This window comes from Epinephelus fuscoguttatus, linkage group LG8 (genome assembly GCF_011397635.1).
Source record: "Epinephelus fuscoguttatus linkage group LG8, E.fuscoguttatus.final_Chr_v1".
Taxonomy (NCBI): Eukaryota; Metazoa; Chordata; class Actinopteri; order Perciformes; family Serranidae; genus Epinephelus; species Epinephelus fuscoguttatus.
The window spans coordinates 227587-255130 of record NC_064759.1 but is presented as its reverse complement, the minus strand read 5'-3'; the positions used below and the strand labels follow the sequence as shown (position 1 = coordinate 255130).

The 27544-nt window shown below is 50.5% G+C and overlaps 2 protein-coding genes across 2 annotated transcripts in view; both read right to left on the bottom strand.

Annotated features, from left to right (window-relative positions):
• LOC125893421 (SREBF chaperone) overlaps positions 1-5307 on the bottom strand; it is an 86791-nt gene extending 81484 nt beyond the window's left edge. Inside the window, exon 1 of the mRNA XM_049584086.1 lies at positions 5081-5307. The gene's annotated coding sequence lies outside the window, so the exon portion shown is untranslated. The remainder of the gene's footprint in view (positions 1-5080) is intronic.
• Positions 5308-7904: 2597 nt separating this feature from the next.
• elp6 (elongator acetyltransferase complex subunit 6) overlaps positions 7905-27544 on the bottom strand; it is a 34020-nt gene continuing 14380 nt past the window's right edge. The window contains exons 6-7 of the mRNA XM_049584088.1: positions 11026-11190; positions 7905-8400 (exon numbers count right to left, since the gene is read on the bottom strand). Coding sequence (XP_049440045.1) covers positions 8275-8400; positions 11026-11190 — 291 coding nt within the window. The 3' untranslated portion in view covers positions 7905-8274. The remainder of the gene's footprint in view (positions 8401-11025; positions 11191-27544) is intronic.

Here is a 27544-nt window from a genome sequence, read left to right as displayed (position 1 = left end):
CAAGCACCTCCATCATCGACAACAACGTCCGTCAGAAACAAGCACGTCCACCAAAGACAAGCACGTCCATCAGAGACAACAACGTCAGTCAGAGACAACAACATCCGTCAGAGACAAGCACGTCTGTCGGAAACAACCACGTCTTTCGGAGACAAGCACGTCCATCAGAGACAAGCACGTCCCTCAGAAACAACCACGTCTGTCAGAGACAAGCACGTCCGTCGGAGACAACAACGTCCACCAAAGACAAGCACGTCAATCAGAGACAACAACGTCCACCGGAGACAAGCACGCCGCTACAGACAACAACGTCCATCAGAGACAAGCACGTCCATTAGAGACAAGCACGTCCATCACAGACAACCACGTCCATCAGAGACAACAACGTCCATCAGAGATAAGCATGTCCAACAGAGACAGCAACGTCCATCAGAGACAAGCACGTCCGTCAGAGACAAGCACGTCCATCAGAGACAAGCATGTCCAACAGAGACAACAACGTCCATCAGAGACAAGCACGTCCATCGGCGACAACAACGTCTGTCGTTAACAAGCACATCCATCAGAGACAACAAAATCCATCTGAGACAAGCACATCCGTCAGAGACAACAACGTCCATCGGAGACAAGCACGTCCATTAGAGACAACAACGTCCATCGGAGACAAGCACGTCCATTAGAGACAAGCACGTCCATCACAGACAACCACGTCCATCAGAGACAACAACTTCCATCAGAGACAAGCACGTCCACCAGAGACAACAACGTCCGTCAGAGACAAGCACGTCCATCAGAGACAAGCATGTCCGTCAGAGACAACAAAATCCATCTGAGACAACAATGTCAATCAGAGACAAGCACGTCCATCAGAGACAAGTACCTCCATCAGAGACAACCACGTCCATCAGAGACAACTAGTCCGTCAGAGACAAGTATGTCCATCAGAGACAAGCACCTTGATCAGAGACAAGCACCTCGATCAGAGACAAGTGCCTCCATCAGAGACAAGCACGTCCATCAGAGACAACTAGTCCGTCAGAGACAAGTATGTCCATCAGAGACAAGCACCTCCATCAGAGACAACAACGTCCGTCAGAGACAACGTCCGTCAGAGACAACCACGTCCGTCAGAGACAAGTATGTCCATCAGAGACAAGCACCTCCATCAGAGACAACAACATCCGTCAGAGACAAGCATGTCTGTCAGAGACAAGCACGTCCGTCAGAGACAAGCACGTCCATCAGAGACAACAACGTTCATCAGAGACAACAACGTCCGCCAGAAACAAGCACGTCCGCACTGCTGCCCCGGCCCCTGTTGACTCTCCTGCTGACTGTCTCCAGCCACCACCACTTCTGACCCCCCCTCCTCCTCCTGATAGCACCTCATCCAACTTGGTGAGCCCCTCACACCCATCCCCCACTCCTCACACCTCCTCTGGCTCCCATGCTACCTGCCCTCCTCTCACTTTGGACTCCAACTCTCCCCCTCCTCAACCTGCACTCTTTACACCTCTACACCTTCAGCTATCAGGCTCCTCTCCTGTGGAATCATCTTCCTGTTACGGTCCGGGAGGCAGACACCGTCTCCACATTTAAGACTAGACTTAAGACTTTCCTCTTTGATAAAGCTTATAGTTAGGGCTGGCTCAGGCTTGCCCTGTACCAGCCCCTAGTTAGGCTGACTTAGGCCTAGTCTGCCGGAGGACCCCCCTATAATACACCGGGCACCTTCTCACCTTCTCTCCTTCTCTCTCTCTCTCTCTCTCTCTCTCGTATCCTATTACTGCATCTTGCTAACCCGGCCATTCTGGATGTCACTAACTCGGCTTCTTCTCCGGAGCCTTTGTGCTCCACTGTCTCTCAGATTAACTCATATCACAGCGGTGCCTGGACAGCGTGACGTGTGTGGTTGTGCTGCTGCCGTGGTCCTGCCAGATGCCTCCTGCTGCTGCTGCTGCCATCATTAGTCATTAGTCATACTTCTACTGTTATTATACACATATGACTATTGTCACACATGTATACTGCCAGATATTAATACATACTTTCAACATATTGTACCACAGTAGCCAGAACTATAACTATAATATTATTACTTTCATTAATGTTGTTGTAAGCTACTGTCATTACCTGCATCTCTCTCTCTCTCTCTCTCTCTCTCTGTCTCATTGTGTCATACAGATTACTGTTAATTTATCATGTTGATCTGTTCTGTACGACATCTATTGCACGTCTGTCCGTCCTGGAAGAGGGATCCCTCCTCAGTTGCTCTTCCTGAGGTTTCTACCGTTTTTTCCCCGTTAAAGGGTTTTTGGGGAGTTTTTCCTTATCAGCTGTGAGGGTCATAAGGACAGAGGGATGTCGTATGCTGTAAAGCCTTGTGAGGCAAATTGTGATTTGTGATATTGGGCTTTATAAATAAAATTGAATTGAATTGAATTGAGAACCAGTAACAACCAGGTAGAACCAGTGAGAACCAGTAAGAACCACTAAGAACCAGTGAGAACCAGTAAGAACCACTAAGAACCAGTGAGAACCAGTAAGAACCACTAAGAACCAGTGAGAACCGGTGAGAACCGGTAACAACCAGTTAGAACCAGTGAGAACCAGTAACAACCAGTGAGAACCAGTAACAACCAGTTAGAACCAGTGAGAACCAGTAACAACCTGTTAGAACCAGTGAGAACTGGTAACAACCAGTGAGAACCAGTAACAACCAGTTAGAACCAGTGAGAACCGGTAACAACCAGTGAGAACCGGTGAGAACCAGTAACAACCAGTGAGAACCAGTGAGAACCGGTGAGAACCAGTAACAACCAGTTAGAACCAGTGAGAACCAGTAACAACCTGTTAGAACCAGTGAGAACCGGTAACAACCAGTGAGAACCAGTAACAACCAGTTAGAACCAGTGAGAACCGGTAACAACCAGTGAGAAGCAGTGAGAACCAGTGAGAACCGGTGAGAACCAGTAACAACCAGTGAGAACCAGTGAGAACCAGTAAGAACCACTAAGAACCAGTGAGAACCGGTGAGAACCAGTAACAACCAGTTAGTACCAGTGAGAACCGGTAACAACCAGTGAGAAGCAGTGAGAACCAGTAAGAACCGGTGAGAACCAGTAACAACCAGTTAGAACCAGTGAGAACCAGTAACAAGCAGTGAGAACCAGAGAGAACCAGTAACAACCAGTGAGAACCAGAGAGAACCAGTAACAACCAATTAGAACCAGTGAGAACCAGTAAGAACCAGTGAGAACCGGTAACAACCAGTTAGAACCAGTTAGAACCAGTGAGAACCAGTGAGAACCGGTGAGAACCAGTAAGAACCAGTGTGTCCTCCAGGTCGTGGTGACACACTGGGCCCAGTTTTAAAGCAACATGGAATAAATGATTAAAGATATACACAGAGCCAGGTGTGTCACAGAGGAACAACAATGTGAATTAAGAACTAAAGTTACAGAGAATAAACTAAAATGGAGGAAAAAGTCAGACGGATCTTCTTATTTATTAATAATAATAATAATTACAATAATAGTTATACAATGATGTATTAGGAACAATATAATGCTAGACTGTATGATGTGGTATTACACACGAGTTTGATATAATCACATTACACTGACTTCATCAGGATTCGATATTAATTCATACTCACACATACAAAAGTCTATGTTCTTCATACTGTGTAACACAGCTGTACACTACATTGACTGTTTCAATATAATTATATATCTGTTTAATTACAATCAGTATAAAACAGTCCTGAACATGCAGTATGTGAACAGGTGACTTTTGGTGGATTTTATGTCATTATTATTGTTATCTGATTTGTCTTGTTTGTAATATCTGTATCTTTTAATCACTTTTATTTTCCTGTTTCTGATGAGCTGCTGTAACTGAATTAATAATGTCTGATCTGATCTAATCTGACTGATCCATCACAGGATTCTCCTTCAGTCTCAACTCCAGTAACTAACACACACATCAGATCAGACCAGTAAGCCTCCAGTGACAGAACCAGTTCATGGTCTTTATTAACTGGTTTGACCTGAGCAGGTCCAGAGTCCAGAGACACTGCCCCAGTTGAAATCGTTTACAAAGGTTTAATGGACTCAGATGTAAAAGAGAACACAGTTTGGATTAATGTGTTTTTATCTTTTAATCTCAGGAACCTGCTGTCACTGCTAATGCTAACTAACCTAATGCTAACTAACACTGGTGATAGGAGCTAACTCTTAGCTAACCTCATCTCAGACATGTGTTTTAAACCTTGGTATTTACGCCACATTGAGAGTCCGTTCATGTTTCTGAACGTGGAGGAAACTACATGTATTAGAAACTGGAAAACCTAAACCCGCTAACGTTAGTTGTTCGCTTGCTAACGTTAGCTGTTAGCCTGTTAGCTGTTCGCTTGCTAACGTTAGCTGAAGGCGTGTGTAACTCTATCTGATAAAAACCCTCCATCATCAGAGCTTTTAAAAGATCAATACTTCTTCATGATCACGGTCATAACTAATGACATCAGTAATCAACAACTTATGACGTCATACGGAACAGTTTTGTGTAGCAGCAGAGATGCTAACGGCTCAGAGCCAAACACACACAGGTAGCTTTAGCCTGCTGTTAGCTCGTCAGTGAACCTAGTGAACCCAGTGAACCCAGTGGTCCAAACCAGCATGGATTTTACTAACGAACCGGTAAAAACTGTGGTTCACAACAACTGGCTCGTGTGTGACACCGGGTGGATAAACTGTTACCATCATCATCATCATCATCATCACTGACACCAGGAAACTACGATAAGAGTCTGAAGCTAAGACGCTAATACCAAAGTAACGCTGCAGTTAGCTTAGCTTAGCACATAGACGGAGATCCACCGTGGCTGATTTCACTGATCTGATCTGATCTGATTTGACGAGATTAATCTGAATCATATGAGTCCGACACGCGGCTGAAACGCCGATCATTAGCTTCATTAGTGATTAATCAGCTGCCATGCTGCCAGCAGACACGGAGCTAACCGCTAATGCTAATGGTAACGGGTAGATAATCTGTGTTACGACAGTGACAGACTCACCTGAACAAACGTCACAGATCCTCAGGTGCAGATGTCTCTGAGATCAGACTTAAGAATAAACTCCGTGATGTTTCTCCGTGTCAGGTATGAACCGATCAGATGACGTGAAGCAGCAGCAGCGTTACAGCTGCCTGTCAGATCCCTCAGTGACCTCTGACCTCTGACCACACAGCTCAGAGCTCTGCTGTGATCAACAGCGACCTCTGTTGACTGACGCACACACACACACACACACACACACACACACACAAACATAAACACAAACATAAACACAAACACACACACACACACACACAAACACAAACACACACACAAACAAACACACACACACAGATACAGAAAAACGTGATTTATCCACGAGGAGCAGTTCAGTTCCTACAGTCCACCGACAACACATAAAACATTCACACATGATTTACAGCAGGTGTCAGAGGGAGCATGACATGAAGGAACCCTAACAACTACTGCTTAAAAAGAAGCGCCTCAATATATTTCATCAATGAGTTCCAAGAATCAGAGATAAATAAATAAAACAATAAATAAAAATAGAGCCAAATAGGTCTATTGCACATAGCAGATACTGCAACCACAGTGACCCTGCATTCAGCAGCTTGACAGCAGAAGGAATGAATGACTTTGAATATCTGTTAGTCTTCCTCTGAGGCTGCAGATAACGTCGTCCTGATGGCATTCGGGTGAATTCTCCACCCAAGACATGATCTTGATTTATTTATACACAGACATACATCTTCATCTTCTTCCTCCTCCTCTTCTTCGTTGGTTTTAACGGTAGTTGGGATCTACAAAGTCTCATCACTGCCTTCTGCTGGATGGATTTATTCACTCTGAAGTCTCCACCTGCTGTGTGACATTATGCTAATGATAAGCTCCTCCCACCCAGTTCACATTCTGTTGTAAGTGTTCTACTTCCTGTTTGTATGAGTCTAAAATCTTCTCTCCACAGCTGCTGTACATTTTCTACATAAACACACACACACACACACACACACACACACACACACACACACACACACCTCATCACTGCGTCTCCTCAGATTTTCTGTCGGTTCCATCAGTTCAGTCAATAACTGTCCCCGCAGAGGACAAACACTTCAGCTGGTCTTTACACAGGTTATATTCTTCATGCTGACACACACATCATCTTCATCATCATCACCATCATCTTCATCACCATCACCATATTGAACATCATGAAGACCCTGGAGAGACTCGTCTTGGAGCAGCTCCGGCCCATGGTCAAACCACTTTTGGACCCCCTCCAGTTCACCTATCAGCCCCGACTTTTTGAGGACACCATCATCTACCTGCTCAACCGCATTTACGCCCATCTGGATAAGCCGGCGAGCACTGTGAGGGTCATGTTTTTTGACTTCTCTAGTGCGTTCAACACCATCCGTCCAGCTCTACTGGGTGACAAGCTGACAGCAATGCAGGTGGATGCCCCCCTGGTGTCCTGGATTGTAGACTACTTGACTGGCAGACCACAGTATGTGCGCTTGCATCGCTGTGTGTCAGACAGAGTGGTCAGCAATACTGGGGCCCCGCAGGGGACTGTCCTCTCTCCCGTCCTCTTCACCCTCTACACCACGGACTTCAGCTATCGCACTGAGACCTGCCATCTTCAGAAGTTTTCTGATGACTCTGCTATAGTTGAATGTATCACCAAGGGTGATGAGGATGAGTACAGGACTGTTGTGGATAACTTTGTCACATGGTGTGAGCAGAACCATCTGCAGCTCAACGTGGCAAAGACAAAGGAACTGGCGGTGGATCTGAGGAGGACCAAGACACCGTGACCCCTGTTTCCATCCAGGGGTCAGTGTGGACATTGTGGAGAGCTATCAGTACTTGGGGGTACACACTGACAATAAACTGGACTGGGTTAAGAACACTAACGCTCTCTACAGGAAGGGCCAGAGCCGTCTCTATTTTCTGAGGCGACTGAGGTCCTTCAACATCTGCCAGACTATGCTCAGGATTTTCTATGAGTCTGTGGTGGCCAGTGCTATCCTCTATGCTGCTGTGTGCTGGGGCAGCAGGCTGAGGGTGGCGGACGCCAACAGACTCAACAAACTGATCCACAAGGCCAGTGACGTCGTGGGAACAGAGTGTGGCTCTCTGATGGTGGTGTCAGAGAGGAGGATGCTGTCTAAGCTACGAACTATCTTGGACAATGTCTCACACCCACTCCACCATGTGCTGGTCAGGCACAGGAGTACTTTCAGTGGGAGACTCATACCACCAAGATGTACCACTGAGCGCCACAGGAAATCATTCCTGCCTGTGGCCATCAGACTGTACAACTCCTCCCTCTGAGTGGCCCTGTGACTATTTCACACACTGCAATAATTTAATCTAACTTGTGCAATAACCCCATTTCACTGTATATACTGTGTAAATAATAATCTTGTTTAGGTTACAATATATATTTACTTTTTATTTTTGTTAATCATTTCTGTTTATTTAACTCTATATTTGTTAATGCTATTGTTTAAATTTCTTATATTTTCACGTATCTTTCCTTTCTTGCAAGAAGCACCTGTAACATAAATAATTTCCCCTCGGGGATCAATAAAGTATTTCTGATTCTGATTCTGATCATCATCACCATTATCATCACCATCATCATCATCACCATCATCATCATCACTTGACTTGTGGTTTATATTTTGATTTGGGGGCGGGGTTTACAGATTTTAATGATTGTATTTTGCATTTATTTTGTAACACGTCCACACATCCACACGCCCCCCTCAACAGTTAGAACATGTACATTTGCCCCCCCCCGCCCCAAATTAAAACATGACAATATCAGAGGACGTTTTATTCTGATAAAATTTAAGATATTTCCTCCACAAACTGAGGCAGAAACACAAAACTGAAAAAATGGATTCATATAAAAATTCATAAAATGAAGAAAATTTGGGGCCCAAAATTTCCTGAAGGACCATTAATGTCACAGATATAAGACACTGATGTCTGAACTGAAGCTATGACTGAAGATGAGTCTGCAGTCGAACCTTGAGCTCAGCTCTTCATCACACTGACTCTTCAGAGGTCAGGACGCAGCCAATCAGCTGTGTCCGTCCTCCAGACAGTCTGAGGTCCACACTGTATCTCTGTGGCAGCTCCGCCTCCTTCACACTGACACTGAGACATGGACAGAGGAGGGACTAGAGGACAGCGCTGGATGTCCCGGGAGCAAAGAAGGACGCTCCTTTATCATGGACTTTATACTGAAAGACTTTCTTCTGTGAGTGCTGTCCGTCACCTCGTCTCCGCCTCCAACACACCTCCACCTGGAAACAAACCACACCACAGTTGACACCTGAGTTGACTCACCCCCCCCCGATTTACATATATACATATACATATCTATATCAATTTCAATTTCACTTTATTTTATATCAATGAACAATCGGTACAAATACATGACGTCATGTAAATATGCCAGATTTAGCTAGAAGCTAATTTCCATCTGTAGTCCTCACATTAAAAGACAGACAGACATACCATAAATAACAGCTAAATCAACAACATATAAAGTGCACAACAATATTAGCAGCAGTTATACAGTAGATTTGACAAGGGGCTACAGTAGAGACTGTATGAGAGGGCTGATCAATGAGTCATTCATGGGTGCAGATTTGATGAGTCAATAACCATCCTTAAAGCTGTTTTTTGAAAGTAGTGAGAGTGGGACTGTCTCTGATTGAGGTTGGGAGACCGTTTCAACCTGCACTGCCCTTTACAGTAAGGGAATTTTGGCCTATAGAGGATTTAGCAGCATCAGACGGGATGAGGGGCCTGATTTGTTTGAAATTTTACAGGCTGAATCTTATCGTGTTTATGTTTATACTGCGTGTGTTTAATCACATGTTAATGACAGTCAGTGTGTTTCCATGAAGATAGAGAAATATCAAAATCCCTGTAAACGTATCAGTGTGAGTGAAATGGTCCTGCAGTGAATGTGTCACAGTGGGACTAACACACCCAGATCATGTGACTCCTGCATGTATACAGTCAATCAGACCCAAACTGGCCGAGGCGCTCTGAGCATGCTCCACAGTTTCCGCCCCGGGCTTTGACCCGGAAGTCCAATAGCATTAAATGTGTAAGAGAAGAAGAAGCCGGTAACAACATGGAGAAATCTATATCCAGAGCCGTGACTTTTTGGACGCACCAAATGTACAGAGCTGTAAAGTTGTCCACCATGGTAGCAGTTAGCTGCTAGCTAACCGTAGCTAAATTCTCATTTAAAACAAACCTCACGGACTGCATTTTGTCATCTGCGTAATATTGCGAAAATTAGGCCTATCCTGACCCGAAAAGATGCAGAAAAATTGGTCCACGCTTTTGTTACCTCAAGGCTGGATTACTGTAACTCTCTATTATCAGGTAGCTCTAGTAAGTCCTTAAAAACTCTCCAGCTAATTCAGAATGCAGCAGCACGTGTACTAACAGGAACTAAGAAACGAGATCATATTTCTCCTGTTTTAGCTTCTCTGCACTGGCTCCCTGTAAAATCCAGAATTGAATTTAAAATCCTACTGTTAACTTATAAAGCTCTAAATGGTCAAGCTCCGTCATATCTTAGAGAGCTCATAGTGCCATATTATCCCACCAGAACACTGCGCTCTGAGAACACAGGGTTACTCGTGGTCCCTAAAGTCTCCAAAAGTAGATCAGGAGCCAGAGCCTTCAGCTCTCAGGCTCCTCTCCTGTGGAATCATCTTCCTGTTACGGTCCGGGAGGCAGACACCGTCTCCACATTTAAGACTAGACTTAAGACTTTCCTCTTTGATAAAGCTTATAGTTAGGGCTGGCTCAGGCTTGCCCTGTACCCTGTATCTTTCTCGTATCCTATTACTGCATCTTGCTAACTCGGCCATTCTGGATGTCACTAACTCGGCTTCTTTTCCGGAGCCTTTGTGCTCCACTGTCTCTCAGATTAACTCATATCGTAGCCTGGACAGCGTGACGTGTGTGGTTGTGCTGCTGCCGTGGTCCTGCCAGATGCCTCCTGCTGCTGCTGCCATCATTAGTCATTAGTCATACTTCTACTGTTATTATACACATATGACTATTGTCACACATGTATACTGCCAGATATTAATACATACTTTCAACATATTGTACCGCAGTAGCCAGAACTATAACTATAATATTATTACTTTCAATAATGTTGTTGTAAGCTACTGTCATTACCTGCATCTCTCTCTCTCTCTCTCTCTCTCTCTCTCTCTCTCTCTCTCTCTCTCTCTCATTGTGTCATATGGATTACTGTTAATTTATCATGCTGATCTGTTCTGTACGACATCTATTGCACGTCTGTCCGTCCTGGAAGAGGGATCCCTCCTCAGTTGCTCTTCCTGAGGTTTCTACTGTTTTTTCCCCGTTAAAGGGTTTTTTGGGGAGTTTTTCCTGATCAGCTGTGAGGGTCATAAGGACAGAGGGATGTCGTATGCTGTAAAGCCCTGTGAGGCAAACTGTGATTTGTGATATTGGGCTTTATAAATAAAATTGAATTGAATTGAACTTGTTTGTCCATTGTTTGGTCTGTGACGTAATAGGTCAACAGGAAAAAGGTCCAATACTAACAAGCTGAAAGGGGGCATATCTCCACCACTGTCAGAGCAGGGACAGTGCTCTGACAGTCTTTAATAGATGATGTTTGATTGATCAGGTCAGTTTTTTTTCGCTGAATATTTTCTGGATCTTCTCTGGTATTAAACTAAAACAAAAAAAAACAAAAAAACCCAGCCGCTCTGAACACGTCAGCTGACCATTAATACGTTCTAATGGACACGTGACGAAGTTCTGTCGTCCTGTGGACTGACTGAAGACAGGGACAGACACAAGGACAGAGACAAGGAGAGGCACAAGCACTGTGTGGAGGACAGACCAACCACAGACACACTCACCTGGCCGTGGATGTCCCTGCAGTAGCCGGTGGGGAGACCCTGTACATGAAGACTGAGGCTGCACTGGTGGGTCAGACCCTTCAGGAGTCTCTCTGAGCCTTCATCATCTCCGTCATCCTCCTCCTCCTCCTCTCCATCACAGCGAACCAGCATCAGTACGTTGCCCTGCGGTCAAAGTCAAACTCATGGTGATGACATCATGTTGTTATTAGAGCTGACCTTCATCCTGACGCTCTGATTACACACGATAATAAAGTTTAACCCCTGACGAGCCGGCTGACAAGTCTGATCCTGTCAGAGACGTCCTGTCAGAGACGTCCTGTCAGAGACAAGAGACATCCTGTCAGAGACAAGAGACATCCTGTCAGAGACATCCTGTCAGAGACGTCCTGTCAGAGGCGTCCTGTCAGAGACGTCCTGTCAGAGACATCCTGTCAGAGACGTCCTGTCAGAGACGTCCTGTCAGAGGCATCCTGTCAGAGACGTCCTGTCAGAGACGTCCTGTCAGAGGCATCCTGTCAGAGACGTCCTGTCAGAGACGTCCTGTCACAGGCATCCTGTCAGAGACATCCTGGCAGAGACGTCCTGTCAGAGGCGTCCTGTCAGAGACATCCTGTCAGAGACGTCCTGTCAGAGACGTCCTGTCACAGGCATCCTGTCAGAGACATCCTGTCAGAGACGTCCTGTCAGAGACGTCCTGTCAGAGGCGTCCTGTCACAGGCATCCTATCTGAGACGTCCTGTCAGAGACGTCCTGTCAGAGACGTCCTGTCAGAGACGTCCTGTCAGAGGCATCCTGTCAGAGGCATCCTGTCAGAGACGTCCTGTCAGAGACATCCTGGCAGAGACGTCCTGTCAGAGGCGTCCTGTCAGAGACATCCTGTCAGAGACATCCTGGCAGAGACGTCCTGTCACAGGCATCCTGTCAGAGACGTCCTGTCAGAGACGTCCTGTCAGAGGCGTCCTGTCAGAGACATCCTGTCAGAGACGTCCTGTCAGAGGCATCCTGTCAGAGACGTCCTGTCAGAGGCATCCTGTCAGAGACGTCCTGTCAGAGACGTCCTGTCAGAGACGTCCTGTCAGAGGCATCCTGTCAGAGACATCCTGTCAGAGACGTCCTGTCAGAGACATCCTGTCAGAGACGTCCTGTCAGAGACGTCCTGTCAGAGGCGTCCTGTCACAGGCATCCTATCTGAGACATCCTATCTGAGACATCCTGTCAGAGACGTCCTGTCAGAGACGTCCTGTCAGAGGCATCCTGTCACAGGCATCCTGTCAGAGACATCTTGTCAGAGACATCCTGGCAGAGACGTCCTGTCAGAGGCGTCCTGTCAGAGACGTCCTGTCACAGGCATCCTGTCAGAGACATCTTGTCAGAGGCGTCCTGTCAGAGACATCCTGTCAGAGGCGTCCTGTCACAGGCATCCTGTCAGAGACATCTTGTCAGAGGCATCCTGTCACAGGCATCCTGTCAGAGACGTCCTGTCAGAGGCGTCCTGTCAGAGACGTCCTGTCAGAGGCATCCTGTCACAGGCATCCTGTCAGAGACGTCCTGTCAGAGGCGTCCTGTCAGAGACATCCTGTCACAGGCATCCTGTCAGAGACATCCTGTCAGAGGCGTCCTGTCACAGGCATCCTGTCAGAGACATCTTGTCAGAGGCATCCTGTCAGAGACATCTTGTCAGAGACGTCCTGTCACAGGTATCCTGTCAGAGACATCCTGTCAGAGACATCCTGTCAGAGGCGTCCTGTCACAGGCATCCTGTCACAGGCATCCTGTCAGAGACGTCCTGTCAGAGGCGTCCTGTCAGAGACATCCTGTCAGAGACGTCCTGTCAGAGGCGTCCTGTCAGAGACATCCTGTCAGAGGCGTCCTGTCAGAGACGTCCTGTCAGAGACGTCCTGTCAGAGGCGTCCTGTCAGAGACATCTTGTCAGAGGCATCCTGTCAGAGACGTCCTGTCAGAGGCGTCCTGTCAGAGACATCCTGTCACAGGCATCCTGTCAGAGACGTCCTGTCAGAGGCGTCCTGTCAGAGACATCCTGTCAGAGACGTCCTGTCAGAGACGTCCTGTCAGAGGCGTCCTGTCAGAGACATCTTGTCAGAGGCATCCTGTCAGAGACGTCCTGTCAGAGGCGTCCTGTCAGAGACATCTTGTCAGAGGCATCCTGTCAGAGACGTCCTGTCAGAGACGTCCTGTCAGAGACGTCCTGTCAGAGGCGTCCTGTCAGAGACATCTTGTCAGAGGCATCCTGTCAGAGACGTCCTGTCAGAGACGTCCTGTCAGAGACGTCCTGTCAGAGGCGTCCTGTCAGAGACGTCCTGTCAGAGACGTCCTGTCAGAGGCGTCCTGTCAGAGACATCCTGTCAGAGACGTCCTGTCAGAGACGTCCTGTCAGAGGCATCCTGTCAGAGACATCCTGTCACACGCATCCTATCTGAGACATCTTGTCAGAGACGTCCTGTCAGAGACATCCTGTCACACGCATCCTATCTGAGACATGTTGTCAGAGGCATCCTGTCAGAGACATCCTGTCAGAGGCATCCTGTCAGAGACGTCCTGTCAGAGACGTCCTGTCAGAGGCATCCTGTCAGAGGCATCCTGTCAGAGACATCCTGTCAGAGACGTCCTGTCAGAGACATCCTGGCAGAGACGTCCTGTCAGAGGCGTCCTGTCAGAGACATCCTGTCAGAGACGTCCTGTCAGAGACGTCCTGTCAGAGACATCCTGTCAGAGACGTCCTGTCAGAGACGTCCTGTCAGAGGCGTCCTGTCACAGGCATCCTATCTGAGACATCCTATCTGAGACATCCTGTCAGAGACGTCCTGTCAGAGACATCCTGTCACAGGCATCCTGTCAGAGACATCTTGTCAGAGACATCCTGGCAGAGACATCCTGTCAGAGACGTCCTGTCAGAGACAAGAGACATCCTGTCAGAGACATCCTGTCAGAGACGTCCTGTCAGAGGCGTCCTGTCAGAGACATCCTGTCAGAGACGTCCTGTCAGAGGCGTCCTGTCAGAGACATCCTGTCAGAGACGTCCTGTCAGAGGCATCCTGTCACAGGCATCCTGTCAGAGACATCCTGTCAGAGGCGTCCTGTCAGAGACGTCCTGTCACAGGCATCCTGTCAGAGACATCCTGTCAGAGGCGTCCTGTCAGAGACATCCTGTCAGAGACAAGAGACATCCTGTCAGAGACGTCCTGTCAGAGGCATCCTGTCACAGGCATCCTGTCAGAGACAAGAGACATCCTGTCAGAGACGTCCTGTCAGAGACGTCCTGTCACAGGCATCCTGTCAGAGGCATCCTGTCAGAGACGTCCTGTCAGAGGCGTCCTGTCAGAGACATCCTGTCAGAGACAAGAGACATCCTGTCAGAGACGTCCTGTCAGAGACGTCCTGTCACAGGCATCCTGTCAGAGACATCCTGTCAGAGACATCCTGTCAGAGACGTCCTGTCAGAGGCGTCCTGTCACAGGCATCCTATCTGAGACATCCTGTCAGAGGCATCCTGTCAGAGACATCCTGTCAGAGACGTCCTGTCAGAGACATCCTGGCAGAGACGTCCTGTCAGAGGCGTCCTGTCAGAGACATCCTGTCAGAGACGTCCTGTCAGAGGCGTCCTGTCACAGGCATCCTATCTGAGACATCCTATCTGAGACATCCTGTCAGAGACGTCCTGTCAGAGATGTCCTGTCAGAGACGTCCTGTCACAGGCATCCTGTCAGAGACATCCTGTCAGAGGCGTCCTGTCACAGGCATCCTATCTTAGACATCTTGTCAGAGGCATCCTTCAGAGACATCTTGTCAGAGACGTCCTGTCAGAGGCGTCCTGTCAGAGACGTCCTGTCAGAGGCGTCCTGTCACAGGCATCCTGTCAGAGGCATCTTGTCAGAGGCGTCCTGTCAGAGGCATCCTGTCAGAGACGTCCTGTCAGAGGCGTCCTGTCACAGGCATCCTGTCAGAGACATCTTGTCAGAGGCATCCTATCTGAGACATCTTGTCAGAGGCGTCCTGTCAGAGACGTCCTGTCAGAGGCGTCCTGTCACAGGCATCCTGTCAGAGACATCTTGTCAGAGGCATCCTGTCAGAGACGTCCTGTCAGAGGCGTCCTATCTGAGACATCTTGTCAGAGGCGTCCTGTCAGAGACATCCTGTCAGAGACGTCCTGTCAGAGGCGTCCTGTCAGAGGCGTCCTGTCAGAGGCATCCTGTCAGAGACATCTTGTCAGAGGCATCCTGTCAGAGACGTCCTGTCAGAGGCATCCTGTCAGAGACGTCCTGTCAGAGACGTCCTGTCAGAGACGTCCTGTCAGAGGCATCCTGTCACAGGCGTCCTGTCAGAGACGTCCTGTCAGAGGCATCCTGTCAGAGACATCCTGTCAGAGACGTCCTGTCAGAGGCGTCCTGTCAGAGACATCCTGTCAGAGACGTCCTGTCAGAGACGTCCTGTCACAGGCATCCTGTCAGTGTCAGAGACGCCCTGTCAGAGACGCCCTGTCAGAGGCGCCCGGTCAGAGACATCCTGTCAGAGACGCCCTGTCAGGAGGCGCTCTGTCAGCTCCGCCTCCTTCACACTGACACTGAGACATGGACAGAGGAGGGACTAGAGGACAGCGCTGGATGTCAGAGAGCAAAGAGAGACGCTCCTTTATCATGGACTTTATACTGAAAGACTTTCAGAGTGCTGTCAGTCACCTCGTCCGCCTCCAACACACCTCCACCTGAAACAAACCACACCACAGTTGAGACCCCTGAGTTGAGGCGCCCCGCACAGGCATATATATATACATATACATATCTATATCAATTGTCAATTTCACTTTATTTTATATCAATGAACAATGTCACAAATACATGACGTCATGTAAATATGCCAGATCTTGTCAGAGACGCTAATTGTCCATCTGAGTCCTCACATTAAAAGACAGACAGACATACCATAAATAACAGCTATCAACAACATATCTGTGCACAACAATGTGCAGCAGTTATACAGTAGATTTGACAAGGGCTACAGTAGAGACGCCCTATGACAGGGCTGATCAATGAGTCATTCATGGGTGCAGATTTGATGAGTCAATAGCCATCCTTAGAGCTGTTTTTGAAAGGCATAGTCAGAGACTGTCTCTGATTGAGGTCAGAGACGTGTCAGAGACATCCTGTCAGAGACTGCCCTTTACAGAGGCATTTTCAGGCATCCTGTCAGCAGCATCAGGCGGGATGTCAGGGGCCTGTCAGTTTGAAATTTTCAGGCTGAATCTTATCGTGTTTATGTTTATACCTGCGAGACGTTTAATCAGAGGCGCCCTGACAGAGACATCCTGTTTCCATGAAGATAGAGAAATATCAAAATCCTGTAAGCGAGACATCTTAGTCAGAGTGCATGGTCCTGTCAGAGAATGTGTCACAGTGGGACTACACCCAGATCAGGTGACTCCTGCATGTATACAGTCAATCAGAGACAAACTGTCAGAGGCGCTCTGAGCATGCTCAGAGACGCCCGGGCTTTGACCCTGTCAATAGCATTAAATGTCAGAGAAGAAGAAGCCGGTAACAACATGGAGAAATCTATATCAGAGACATGACTTTTGAGACGCCCTGTACAGAGCTGTAAAGCATCCTGTCACCATGGTAGTCAGAGACGCTGCTAGACATCCTGTCAGAGACATCTCATTTAAAAGACGCCTCACGGCATCCTGTCACAGTCATCCTGTCAGATATGTCAGAGACGCCTGTCATCCTGACCCTGTCAGAGACATTGGTCCAGAGACGCTTTTGTCAGAGGCGCCCTGTCTGTAACTCTCTGTCAGGTAGCTCTAGTAAGTCCTGTCAGAGACTCTCCAGCTAATTCAGAGAGCATCTTGTCAGATACTAACAGAGAACCCTAAGCCCTGTCATATTTCTCTGTTTTAGGCATCCTGTCACAGGCTCCTGTAAAATCCAGGCATCCTGTCACAGGCATCCTGTCTTATAAAGCTCTAAATGGTCAAGACGCCGTCATATCTTAGAGGCGCTCATAGTGCCTTATTATCCTGTCAGAGACGCACTCTGAGATCAGAGGCGCCCTGTCAGAGTCCCTAAAGTCTCAGAGACGCCCTGTCAGAGGCATCCTGTCAGGCTCCTCTCCTGTAGAATCATCTTCCTGTTACGGTCAGGGAGGCAGACACCGTCTCTGTCAAGACTCCTGTCAGAAGACTTTCCTCTTTGATAAAGCTTATAGTTAGGGCTGGCTCAGGCGCCCTGTCAGAGACGCCCTAGTTAGAGGCATCCTGTCAGAGGCGCCCTGTCAGAGGACCCCTGTCAGAGGGCACCTTCTCTCCTTCTCTCTCTCGTATCCTATTACTGCATCTTGCTAACTCGGCCATTCTGGATGTCACTAACTCCTTCTCCGGCCTTTGTGCAGAGACTGTCTGTCAGATTAACTCATGTCACAGTGGTGCCTGGACAGCGTGGCGTGTGTGGTTGTGCTGCTGCCGTGTCCTGCCAGAGACGCCCTGTCAGGAGGCTGCCCTGTCACAGTCATTAGTCATACTTCTATCTGAGACATACACAGAGACTATTGTCACACATGTATACTGCCAGATATTAAGACATACTTTCAACATATTGTCAGAGACGCCAGAACTCATAGACTATAGAGACATCCTGTCAGAGACATCCTTGTCAGAGACTGTCATTACCTGCATCTCTCTCTCTCTCTCTCTCTCTCTCTCTCTCTCTCTCTCTCTCTCTCATCATGGATCCTGTTAATTTATCATGCTGATCTGTCAGAGGCGACATCTATTGCACGTCTGTCAGTCCTGGAAGAGGCATCCCTCCTCAGTTGCTCCTGTCAGAGGTTTCTACTGTCCCGTTAAAGGGTTTTTGGGAGTTTTCCTGATCAGCTGTGAGGCATGTCAGAGGACAGAGATGTCCTGTCAGAGGCGCCCTGTCAGAGGTCAACAGGAAAAGGTCCAATACTAACAAGCTGAAAGGGGGCATAAATAGAAAGACAGAATTGAGACTTGTTTGTCATTGTTTGGTCTGTCACAGGTCATCCTGGAAACAGGTCAGAGACATCTGGAGACGTCCTGTCAGAGACATCCTGTCAGAGACAGGAGACATCTCTGGAGGACAGACGCCCTGTCAGAGACGCCCTGTCAGAGGCGCTGTCACAGGTATCCTATCTGAGACATCTCTGTCAGAGGCATCATCCTGTCAGAGACGCCCTGTCAGAGGCATCCTGTCAGGCTGCATCCTGTCAGAGACATCTGTCAGAGACGCCCTGTCAGAGACATCCTGGCAGAGACGTCCTGTCAGAGGCGTCCTGTCAGAGACATCCTGTCAGAGACGTCCTATCTGAGACATCCTGGCAGAGACATCCTGTCAGAGACGTCCTGTCAGAGACAAGAGACATCCTGTCAGAGACATCCTGTCAGAGACGTCCTGTCAGAGGCGTCCTGTCAGAGACATCCTGTCAGAGACGTCCTGTCAGAGACGTCCTGTCAGAGGCATCCTGTCACAGGCATCCTGTCAGAGACATCCTGTCAGAGGCGTCCTGTCAGAGACGTCCTGTCACAGGCATCCTGTCAGAGACATCCTGTCAGAGGCGTCCTGTCAGAGACATCCTGTCAGAGACAAGAGACATCCTGTCAGAGACGTCCTGTCAGAGGCATCCTGTCAGAGACGTCCTGTCAGAGGCGTCCTGTCAGAGGCGTCCTGTCAGAGACGTCCTGTCAGAGGCATCCTGTCACAGGCATCCTGTCAGAGACGTCCTGTCAGAGGCGTCCTGTCAGAGACATCCTGTCAGAGGCGTCCTGTCACAGGCATCCTGTCAGAGACATCTTGTCAGAGGCATCCTGTCAGAGACATCTTGTCAGAGACGTCCTGTCACAGGTATCCTGTCAGAGACGTCCTGTCAGAGACCTCCTGGCAGAGGCGGACTGTCAGAGTCGTCCTGGCACAGGCATCCTGTCAGAGACGCATCCTGTCAGAGACGCCCTGTCAGAGACGTCCTGTCAGAGACATCCTGTCAGAGACGTCCTGTCACAGGCATCCTGTCACAGGCATCCTGTCAGAGACGTCCTGTCAGAGACATCCTGTCAGAGACATCCTGTCAGAGACGTCCTGTCACAGGCATCCTGTCACAGGCATCCTGTCAGAGACGTCCTGTCAGAGGCGTCCTGTCAGAGACATCCTGTCAGAGACGTCCTGTCAGAGGCGTCCTGTCAGAGACATCCTGTCAGAGACGTCCTGTCAGAGACGTCCTGTCAGAGGCGTCCTGTCAGAGACATCTTGTCAGAGGCATCCTGTCAGAGACGTCCTGTCAGAGGCGTCCTGTCAGAGACATCCTGTCAGAGGCATCCTGTCACAGGCATCCTGTCACAGGCATCCTGTCACAGGCATCCTGTCAGAGACGTCCTGTCAGAGACGTCCTGTCAGAGGCATCCTGTCAGAGACGTCCTGTCAGAGGCGTCCTGTCAGAGACATCCTGTCAGAGACGTCCTGTCAGAGACGTCCTGTCAGAGGCATCCTGTCAGAGACATCCTGTCACAGGCATCCTATCTGAGACATCTTGTCAGAGACGTCCTGTCAGAGGCATCCTGTCAGAGACATCCTGTCAGAGGCATCCTGTCAGAGACATCCTGTCAGGGACAGCCTGTCCGAGGCAACCTGTCAGGCGCCCTGTCAGAGGCATCCTGTCAGAGACGTCCTGTCAGAGACGTCCTGTCAGAGACATCCTGGCAGAGACGTCCTGTCAGAGGCGTCCTGTCAGAGACATCCTGGCAGAGACGTCCTGTCAGAGGCGTCCTGTCAGAGACGTCCTGTCAGAGACATCCTGTCAGAGACGTCCTGTCAGAGACGTCCTGTCAGAGGCGTCCTGTCACAGGCATCCTATCTGAGACATCCTATCTGAGACATCCTGTCAGAGACGTCCTGTCACAGGCATCCTGTCAGAGACATCCTGTCAGAGACATCCTGTCAGAGACGTCCTGTCAGAGACGTCCTGTCAGAGACGTCCTGTCACAGGCATCCTGTCAGAGACATCCTGGCAGAGACATCCTGTCAGAGACGTCCTGTCAGAGACAAGAGACATCCTGTCAGAGACATCCTGTCAGAGACGTCCTGTCAGAGGCGTCCTGTCAGAGACATCCTGTCAGAGACGTCCTGTCAGAGACGTCCTGTCAGAGGCGTCCTGTCACAGGCATCCTGTCAGAGACATCCTGTCAGAGGCGTCCTGTCAGAGACGTCCTGTCACAGGCATCCTGTCAGAGACATCCTGTCAGAGGCGTCCTGTCAGAGACATCCTGTCAGAGACAAGAGACATCCTGTCAGAGACGTCCTGTCAGAGGCATCCTGTCAGAGACGTCCTGTCAGAGGCGTCCTGTCAGAGACATCCTGTCAGAGACAAGAGACATCCTGTCAGAGACGTCCTGTCAGAGACGTCCTGTCACAGGCATCCTGTCAGAGACATCCTGTCAGAGACGTCCTGTCAGAGACATCCTGTCAGAGACATCCTGTCAGAGACGTCCTGTCAGAGACGTCCTGTCAGAGGCGTCCTGTCACAGGCATCCTATCTGAGACATCCTGTCAGAGGCATCCTGTCAGAGACATCCTGTCAGAGACGTCCTGTCAGAGGCATCCTGTCAGAGGCATCCTGTCAGAGACATCCTGTCAGAGACGTCCTGTCAGAGACATCCTGTCAGAGACGTCCTGTCAGAGGCATCCTGTCAGAGACATCCTGTCAGAGACGTCCTATCTGAGACATCCTGGCAGAGACATCCTGTCAGAGACGTCCTGTCAGAGACAAGAGACATCCTGTCAGAGACATCCTGTCAGAGACATCCTGTCAGAGGCGTCCTGTCAGAGACATCCTGTCAGAGACGTCCTGTCAGAGACGTCCTGTCAGAGGCATCCTGTCACAGGCATCCTGTCAGAGACATCCTGTCAGAGGCGTCCTGTCAGAGACGTCCTGTCAGAGGCGTCCTGTCAGAGACATCCTGTCAGAGGCGTCCTGTCAGAGACATCCTGTCAGAGACAAGAGACATCCTGTCAGAGACGTCCTGTCAGAGGCATCCTGTCAGAGACGTCCTGTCAGAGGCGTCCTGTCAGAGACATCCTGTCAGAGACAAGAGACATCCTGTCAGAGACGTCCTGTCAGAGACGTCCTGTCACAGGCATCCTGTCAGAGACATCCTGGCAGAGACGTCCTGTCAGAGACATCCTGTCAGAGACATCCTGTCAGAGACGTCCTGTCAGAGACGTCCTGTCAGAGGCGTCCTGTCACAGGCATCCTATCTGAGACATCCTGTCAGAGGCATCCTGTCAGAGACATCCTGTCAGAGACGTCCTGTCAGAGGCATCCTGTCAGAGGCATCCTGTCAGAGACATCCTGTCAGAGACGTCCTGTCAGAGACATCCTGGCAGAGACGTCCTGTCAGAGGCATCCTGTCAGAGACATCCTGTCAGAGACATCCTGTCAGAGACGTCCTGTCAGAGACATCCTGTCAGAGGCATCCTGTCAGAGGCATCCTGTCAGAGACATCCTGTCAGAGACATCCTGTCAGAGACATCCTGTCAGAGACCTCCTGGCAGAGGCGTCCTGCAGAGACGCCCTGTCAGAGGCATCCTGTCACAGGCATCCTGTCAGAGACGTCCTGTCAGAGGCGTCCTGTCAGAGACATCCTGTCAGAGGCGTCCTGTCACAGGCATCCTGTCAGAGACATCTTGTCAGAGGCATCCTGTCAGAGACATCTTGTCAGAGACGTCCTGTCACAGGTATCCTGTCAGAGACGTCCTGTCAGAGACATCCTGTCAGAGGCGTCCTGTCAGAGACGTCCTGTCACAGGCATCCTGTCACAGGCATCCTGTCAGAGACGTCCTGTCAGAGACGTCCTGTCAGAGACATCCTGTCAGAGACATCCTGTCAGAGACGTCCTGTCACAGGCATCCTGTCACAGGCATCCTGTCAGAGACGTCCTGTCAGAGACATCCTGTCAGAGACATCCTGTCAGAGACGTCCTGTCACAGGCATCCTGTCACAGGCATCCTGTCAGAGACGTCCTGTCAGAGACGTCCTGTCAGAGGCGTCCTGTCAGAGACATCCTGTCAGAGACGTCCTGTCAGAGGCGTCCTGTCAGAGACATCCTGTCAGAGACGTCCTGTCAGAGACGTCCTGTCAGAGGCATCCTGTCAGAGACATCTTGTCAGAGGCATCCTGTCAGAGACGTCCTGTCAGAGGCGTCCTGTCAGAGACATCTTGTCAGAGGCATCCTGTCACAGGCATCCTGTCACAGGCATCCTGTCACAGGCATCCTGTCAGAGACGTCCTGTCAGAGACGTCCTGTCAGAGGCGTCCTGTCAGAGACATCCTGTCAGAGACGTCCTGTCAGAGGCGTCCTGTCAGAGACATCCTGTCAGAGACGTCCTGTCAGAGGCATCCTGTCAGAGACATCCTGTCACAGGCATCCTATCTGAGACATCTTGTCAGAGACGTCCTGTCAGAGGCATCCTGTCAGAGACATCCTGTCAGAGGCATCCTGTCAGAGACGTCCTGTCAGAGACGTCCTGTCAGAGGCATCCTGTCAGAGGCGTCCTGTCAGAGGCATCCTGTCAGAGACGTCCTGTCAGAGACGTCCTGTCAGAGACATCCTGGCAGAGACGTCCTGTCAGAGGCGTCCTGTCAGAGACATCCTGGCAGAGACGTCCTGTCAGAGGCGTCCTGTCAGAGACGTCCTGTCAGAGACATCTTGTCAGAGACGTCCTGTCAGAGACGTCCTGTCAGAGGCGTCCTGTCACAGGCATCCTATCTGAGACATCCTATCTGAGACATCCTGTCAGAGACGTCCTGTCAGAGACATCCTGTCACAGGCATCCTGTCAGAGACATCCTGGCAGAGACATCCTGTCAGAGACGTCCTGTCAGAGACAAGAGACATCCTGTCAGAGACATCCTGTCAGAGACGTCCTGTCAGAGGCGTCCTGTCAGAGACATCCTGTCAGAGACGACCTGTCAGAGACGCCCTGTCAGAGGCATCCTGTCACAGGCATCCTGTCAGAGGCGCCCTGTCAGAGACGCCCCTGTCACAGGCATCCTGTCAGAGACATCCTGTCAGAGGCGCCCTGTCAGAGACATCCTGTCAGAGACAAGAGACATCCTGTCAGAGACGTCCTGTCAGAGGCATCCTGTCAGAGACGTCCTGTCAGAGGCGTCCTGTCAGAGACATCCTGTCAGAGACAAGAGACATCCTGTCAGAGACGTCCTGTCAGAGACGTCCTGTCACAGGCATCCTGTCAGAGACATCCTGGCAGAGACGTCCTGTCAGAGACGTCCTGTCAGAGACATCCTGTCAGACGCCCTGTCAGAGACATCCTGTCAGAGTCGTCCTGTCACAGGCATCCTATCTGAGACATCCTGTCAGAGGCATCCTGTCAGAGACATCCTGTCAGAGACGTCCTGTCAGAGGCATCCTGTCAGAGGCATCCTGTCAGAGACATCCTGTCAGAGACGTCCTGTCAGAGACATCCTGGCAGAGACGTCCTGTCAGAGGCGTCCTGTCAGAGACATCCTGTCAGAGACCTATCTGAGACCTCCCGGCAGAGACCTCCGGTCCGAGACCTCCTCGCAGAGACAAGAGACATCCTGTCAGAGACATCCTGTCAGAGACGTCCTGTCAGAGGCGTCCTGTCAGAGACATCCTGTCAGAGACGTCCTGTCAGAGACGTCCTGTCAGAGGCATCCTGTCACAGGCATCCTGTCAGAGACATCCTGTCAGAGCCGTCCTGTCAGAGACCTCCTGTCACAGGCATCCTGTCAGAGACATCCTGTCAGAGGCGTCCTGTCAGAGACATCCTGTCAGAGACAAGAGACATCCTGTCAGAGACGTCCTGTCAGAGGCATCCTGTCAGAGACGTCCTGTCAGAGGCGTCCTGTCAGAGGCGTCCTGTCAGAGACGTCCTGTCAGAGGCATCCTGTCAGAGACATCCTGTCAGAGGCGTCCTGTCACAGGCATCCTGTCAGAGACATCTTGTCAGAGACGTCCTGTCAGAGACATCTTGTCAGAGGCATCCTGTCAGAGACATCTTGTCAGAGACGTCCTGTCACAGGTATCCTGTCAGAGACGTCCTGTCAGAGACATCCTGTCAGAGGCGTCCTGTCAGAGACGTCCTGTCACAGGCATCCTGTCACAGGCATCCTGTCAGAGACGTCCTGTCAGAGACGTCCTGTCAGAGACATCCTGTCAGAGACGTCCTGTCACAGGCATCCTGTCACAGGCATCCTGTCAGAGACGTCCTGTCAGAGACATCCTGTCAGAGACATCCTGTCAGAGACGTCCTGTCACAGGCATCCTGTCACAGGCATCCTGTCAGAGACGTCCTGTCAGAGGCGTCCTGTCAGAGACATCCTGTCAGAGACGTCCTGTCAGAGGCGTCCTGTCAGAGACATCCTGTCAGAGACGTCCTGTCAGAGACGTCCTGTCAGAGGCGTCCTGTCAGAGACGTCCTGTCAGAGGCATCCTGTCAGAGACGTCCTGTCAGAGGCGTCCTGTCAGAGACATCTTGTCAGAGGCATCCTGTCAGAGACATCTTGTCAGAGGCATCCTGTCACAGGCATCCTGTCAGTGACGTCCTGTCAGAGACGCCCTGTCAGAGGCGCCCTGTCAGAGACGTCCTGTCAGAGACATCCTGTCAGAGGCGTCCTGTCAGAGACGTCCTGTCAGAGACGTCCTGTCAGAGGCATCCTGTCAGAGACATCCTGTCACAGGCATCCTATCTGAGACATCTTGTCAGAGACGTCCTGTCAGAGGCATCCTGTCAGAGACATCCTGTCAGAGGCATCCTGTCAGAGACGTCCTGTCAGAGGCGTCCTGTCAGAGGCATCCTGTCAGAGGCATCCTGTCAGAGGCATCCTGTCAGAGACATCCTGTCAGAGACGTCCTGTCAGAGACATCCTGGCAGAGACGTCCTGTCAGAGGCGTCCTGTCAGAGACATCCTGGCAGAGACGTCCTGTCAGAGGCGTCCTGTCAGAGACGTCCTGTCAGAGACATCCTGTCAGAGACGTCCTGTCAGAGACGTCCTGTCAGAGGCGTCCTGTCACAGGCATCCTATCTGAGACATCCTATCTGAGACATCCTGTCAGAGACGTCCTGTCACAGGCATCCTGTCAGAGACATCCTGGCAGAGACATCCTGTCAGAGACGTCCTGTCAGAGACGTCCTGTCAGAGGCGTCCTGTCACAGGCATCCTGTCAGAGACATCCTGTCAGAGGCATCCTGTCAGAGACAACATGTCAGAGACAAGAGACCTCCTGTCAGAGGCAGCCTCTCAGAGCCCTCCTGTCAGAGGCATCCTGTCAGAGGCATCCTGTCAGAGTCGTCCTGTCAGAGTCGTCCTGTCAGAGACATCCTGTCACAGGCATCCTGTCAGAGACATCCTGTCAGAGGCGTCCTGTCACAGGCATCCTGTCAGAGACATCGTGTCAGAGACATCCTGTCAGAGACATCGTGTCAGAGGCATCCTGTCAGAGACAAGAGACATCCTGTCAGAGACGTCCTGTCAGAGGCATCCTGTCAGAGACGTCCTGTCAGAGGCGTCCTGTCAGAGACATCCTGTCAGAGACAAGAGACATCCTGTCAGAGACGTCCTGTCAGAGACGTCCTGTCACAGGCATCCTGTCAGAGACATCCTGGCAGAGACGTCCTGTCAGAGACATCCTGTCAGAGACATCCTGTCAGAGACGTCCTGTCAGAGACGTCCTGTCAGAGGCATCCTGTCACAGGCATCCTCTCAGAGACATCCTGTCAGAGGCATCCTGTCAGAGACATCCTGTCAGAGACGTCCTGTCAGAGGCATCCTGTCAGAGGCATCCTGTCAGAGACATCCTGTCAGAGACGTCCTGTCAGAGACATCCTGGCAGAGACGTCCTGTCAGAGGCGTCCTGTCAGAGACATCCTGTCAGAGACGTCCTATCTGAGACATCCTGGCAGAGACATCCTGTCAGAGACGTCCTGTCAGAGACAAGAGACATCCTGTCAGAGACATCCTGTCAGAGACGTCCTGTCAGAGGCATCCTGTCAGAGACATCCTGTCAGAGACGTCCTGTCAGAGACGTCCTGTCAGAGGCATCCTGTCACAGGCATCCTGTCAGAGACATCCTGTCAGAGGCGTCCTGTCAGAGACGTCCTGTCACAGGCATCCTGTCAGAGACATCCTGTCAGAGGCGTCCTGTCAGAGACATCCTGTCAGAGACAAGAGACATCCTGTCAGAGACGTCCTGTCAGAGGCATCCTGTCAGAGACGTCCTGTCAGAGGCGTCCTGTCAGAGACATCCTGTCAGAGCCAAGAGACATCCTGTCAGAGACGTCCTGTCAGAGACGTCCTGTCAGAGGCATCCTGTCAGAGACGTCCTGTCAGAGACGTCCTGTCAGAGGCATCCTGTCAGAGACGTCCTGTCAGAGACGTCCTGTCAGAGACGTCCTGTCAGAGGCGTCCTGTCACAGGCATCCTATCTGAGACATCCTGTCAGAGACGTCCTGTCAGAGGCATCCTGTCAGAGACGTCCTGTCAGAGGCATCCTGTCAGAGGCATCCTGTCAGAGACGTCCTGTCAGAGACGTCCTGTCAGAGACATCCTGTCAGAGACGTCCTGTCAGAGGCATCCTGTCAGAGACATCCTGTCAGAGACATCCTGGCAGAGACGTCCTGTCAGAGACATCCTGTCAGAGGCATCCTGTCAGAGGCATCCTGTCAGAGACATCCTGTCAGAGACATCCTGTCAGAGACATCCTGTCAGAGACATCCTGGCAGAGACGTCCTGTCAGAGGCATCCTGTCAGAGGCATCCTGTCAGAGACATCCTGTCAGAGACGTCCTGTCAGAGACATCCTGGCAGAGACGTCCTGTCAGAGGCGTCCTGTCACAGGCATCCTATCTGAGACATCCTATCTGAGACATCCTGTCAGAGACGTCCTGTCAGAGATGTCCTGTCAGAGACGTCCTGTCACAGGCATCCTGTCAGAGACATCCTGTCAGAGGCGTCCTGTCACAGGCATCCTATCTTAGACATCTTGTCAGAGGCATCCTTCAGAGACATCTTGTCAGAGACGTCCTGTCAGAGGCGTCCTGTCAGAGACGTCCTGTCAGAGGCGTCCTGTCACAGGCATCCTGTCAGAGACATCCTGTCAGAGGCGTCCTGTCACAGGCATCCTATCTTAGACATCTTGTCAGAGGCATCCTTCAGAGACATCTTGTCAGAGACGTCCTGTCAGAGGCGTCCTGTCAGAGACGTCCTGTCAGAGGCGTCCTGTCACAGGCATCCTGTCAGAGGCATCTTGTCAGAGGCATCCTGTCAGAGACGTCCTGTCAGAGGCGTCCTGTCACAGGCATCCTTCAGAGACATCTTGTCAGAGACGTCCTGTCAGAGGCGTCCTGTCAGAGACGTCCTGTCAGAGGCGTCCTGTCACAGGCATCCTGTCAGAGGCATCTTGTCAGAGGCATCCTATCTGAGACATCTTGTCAGAGGCATCCTGTCAGAGACGTC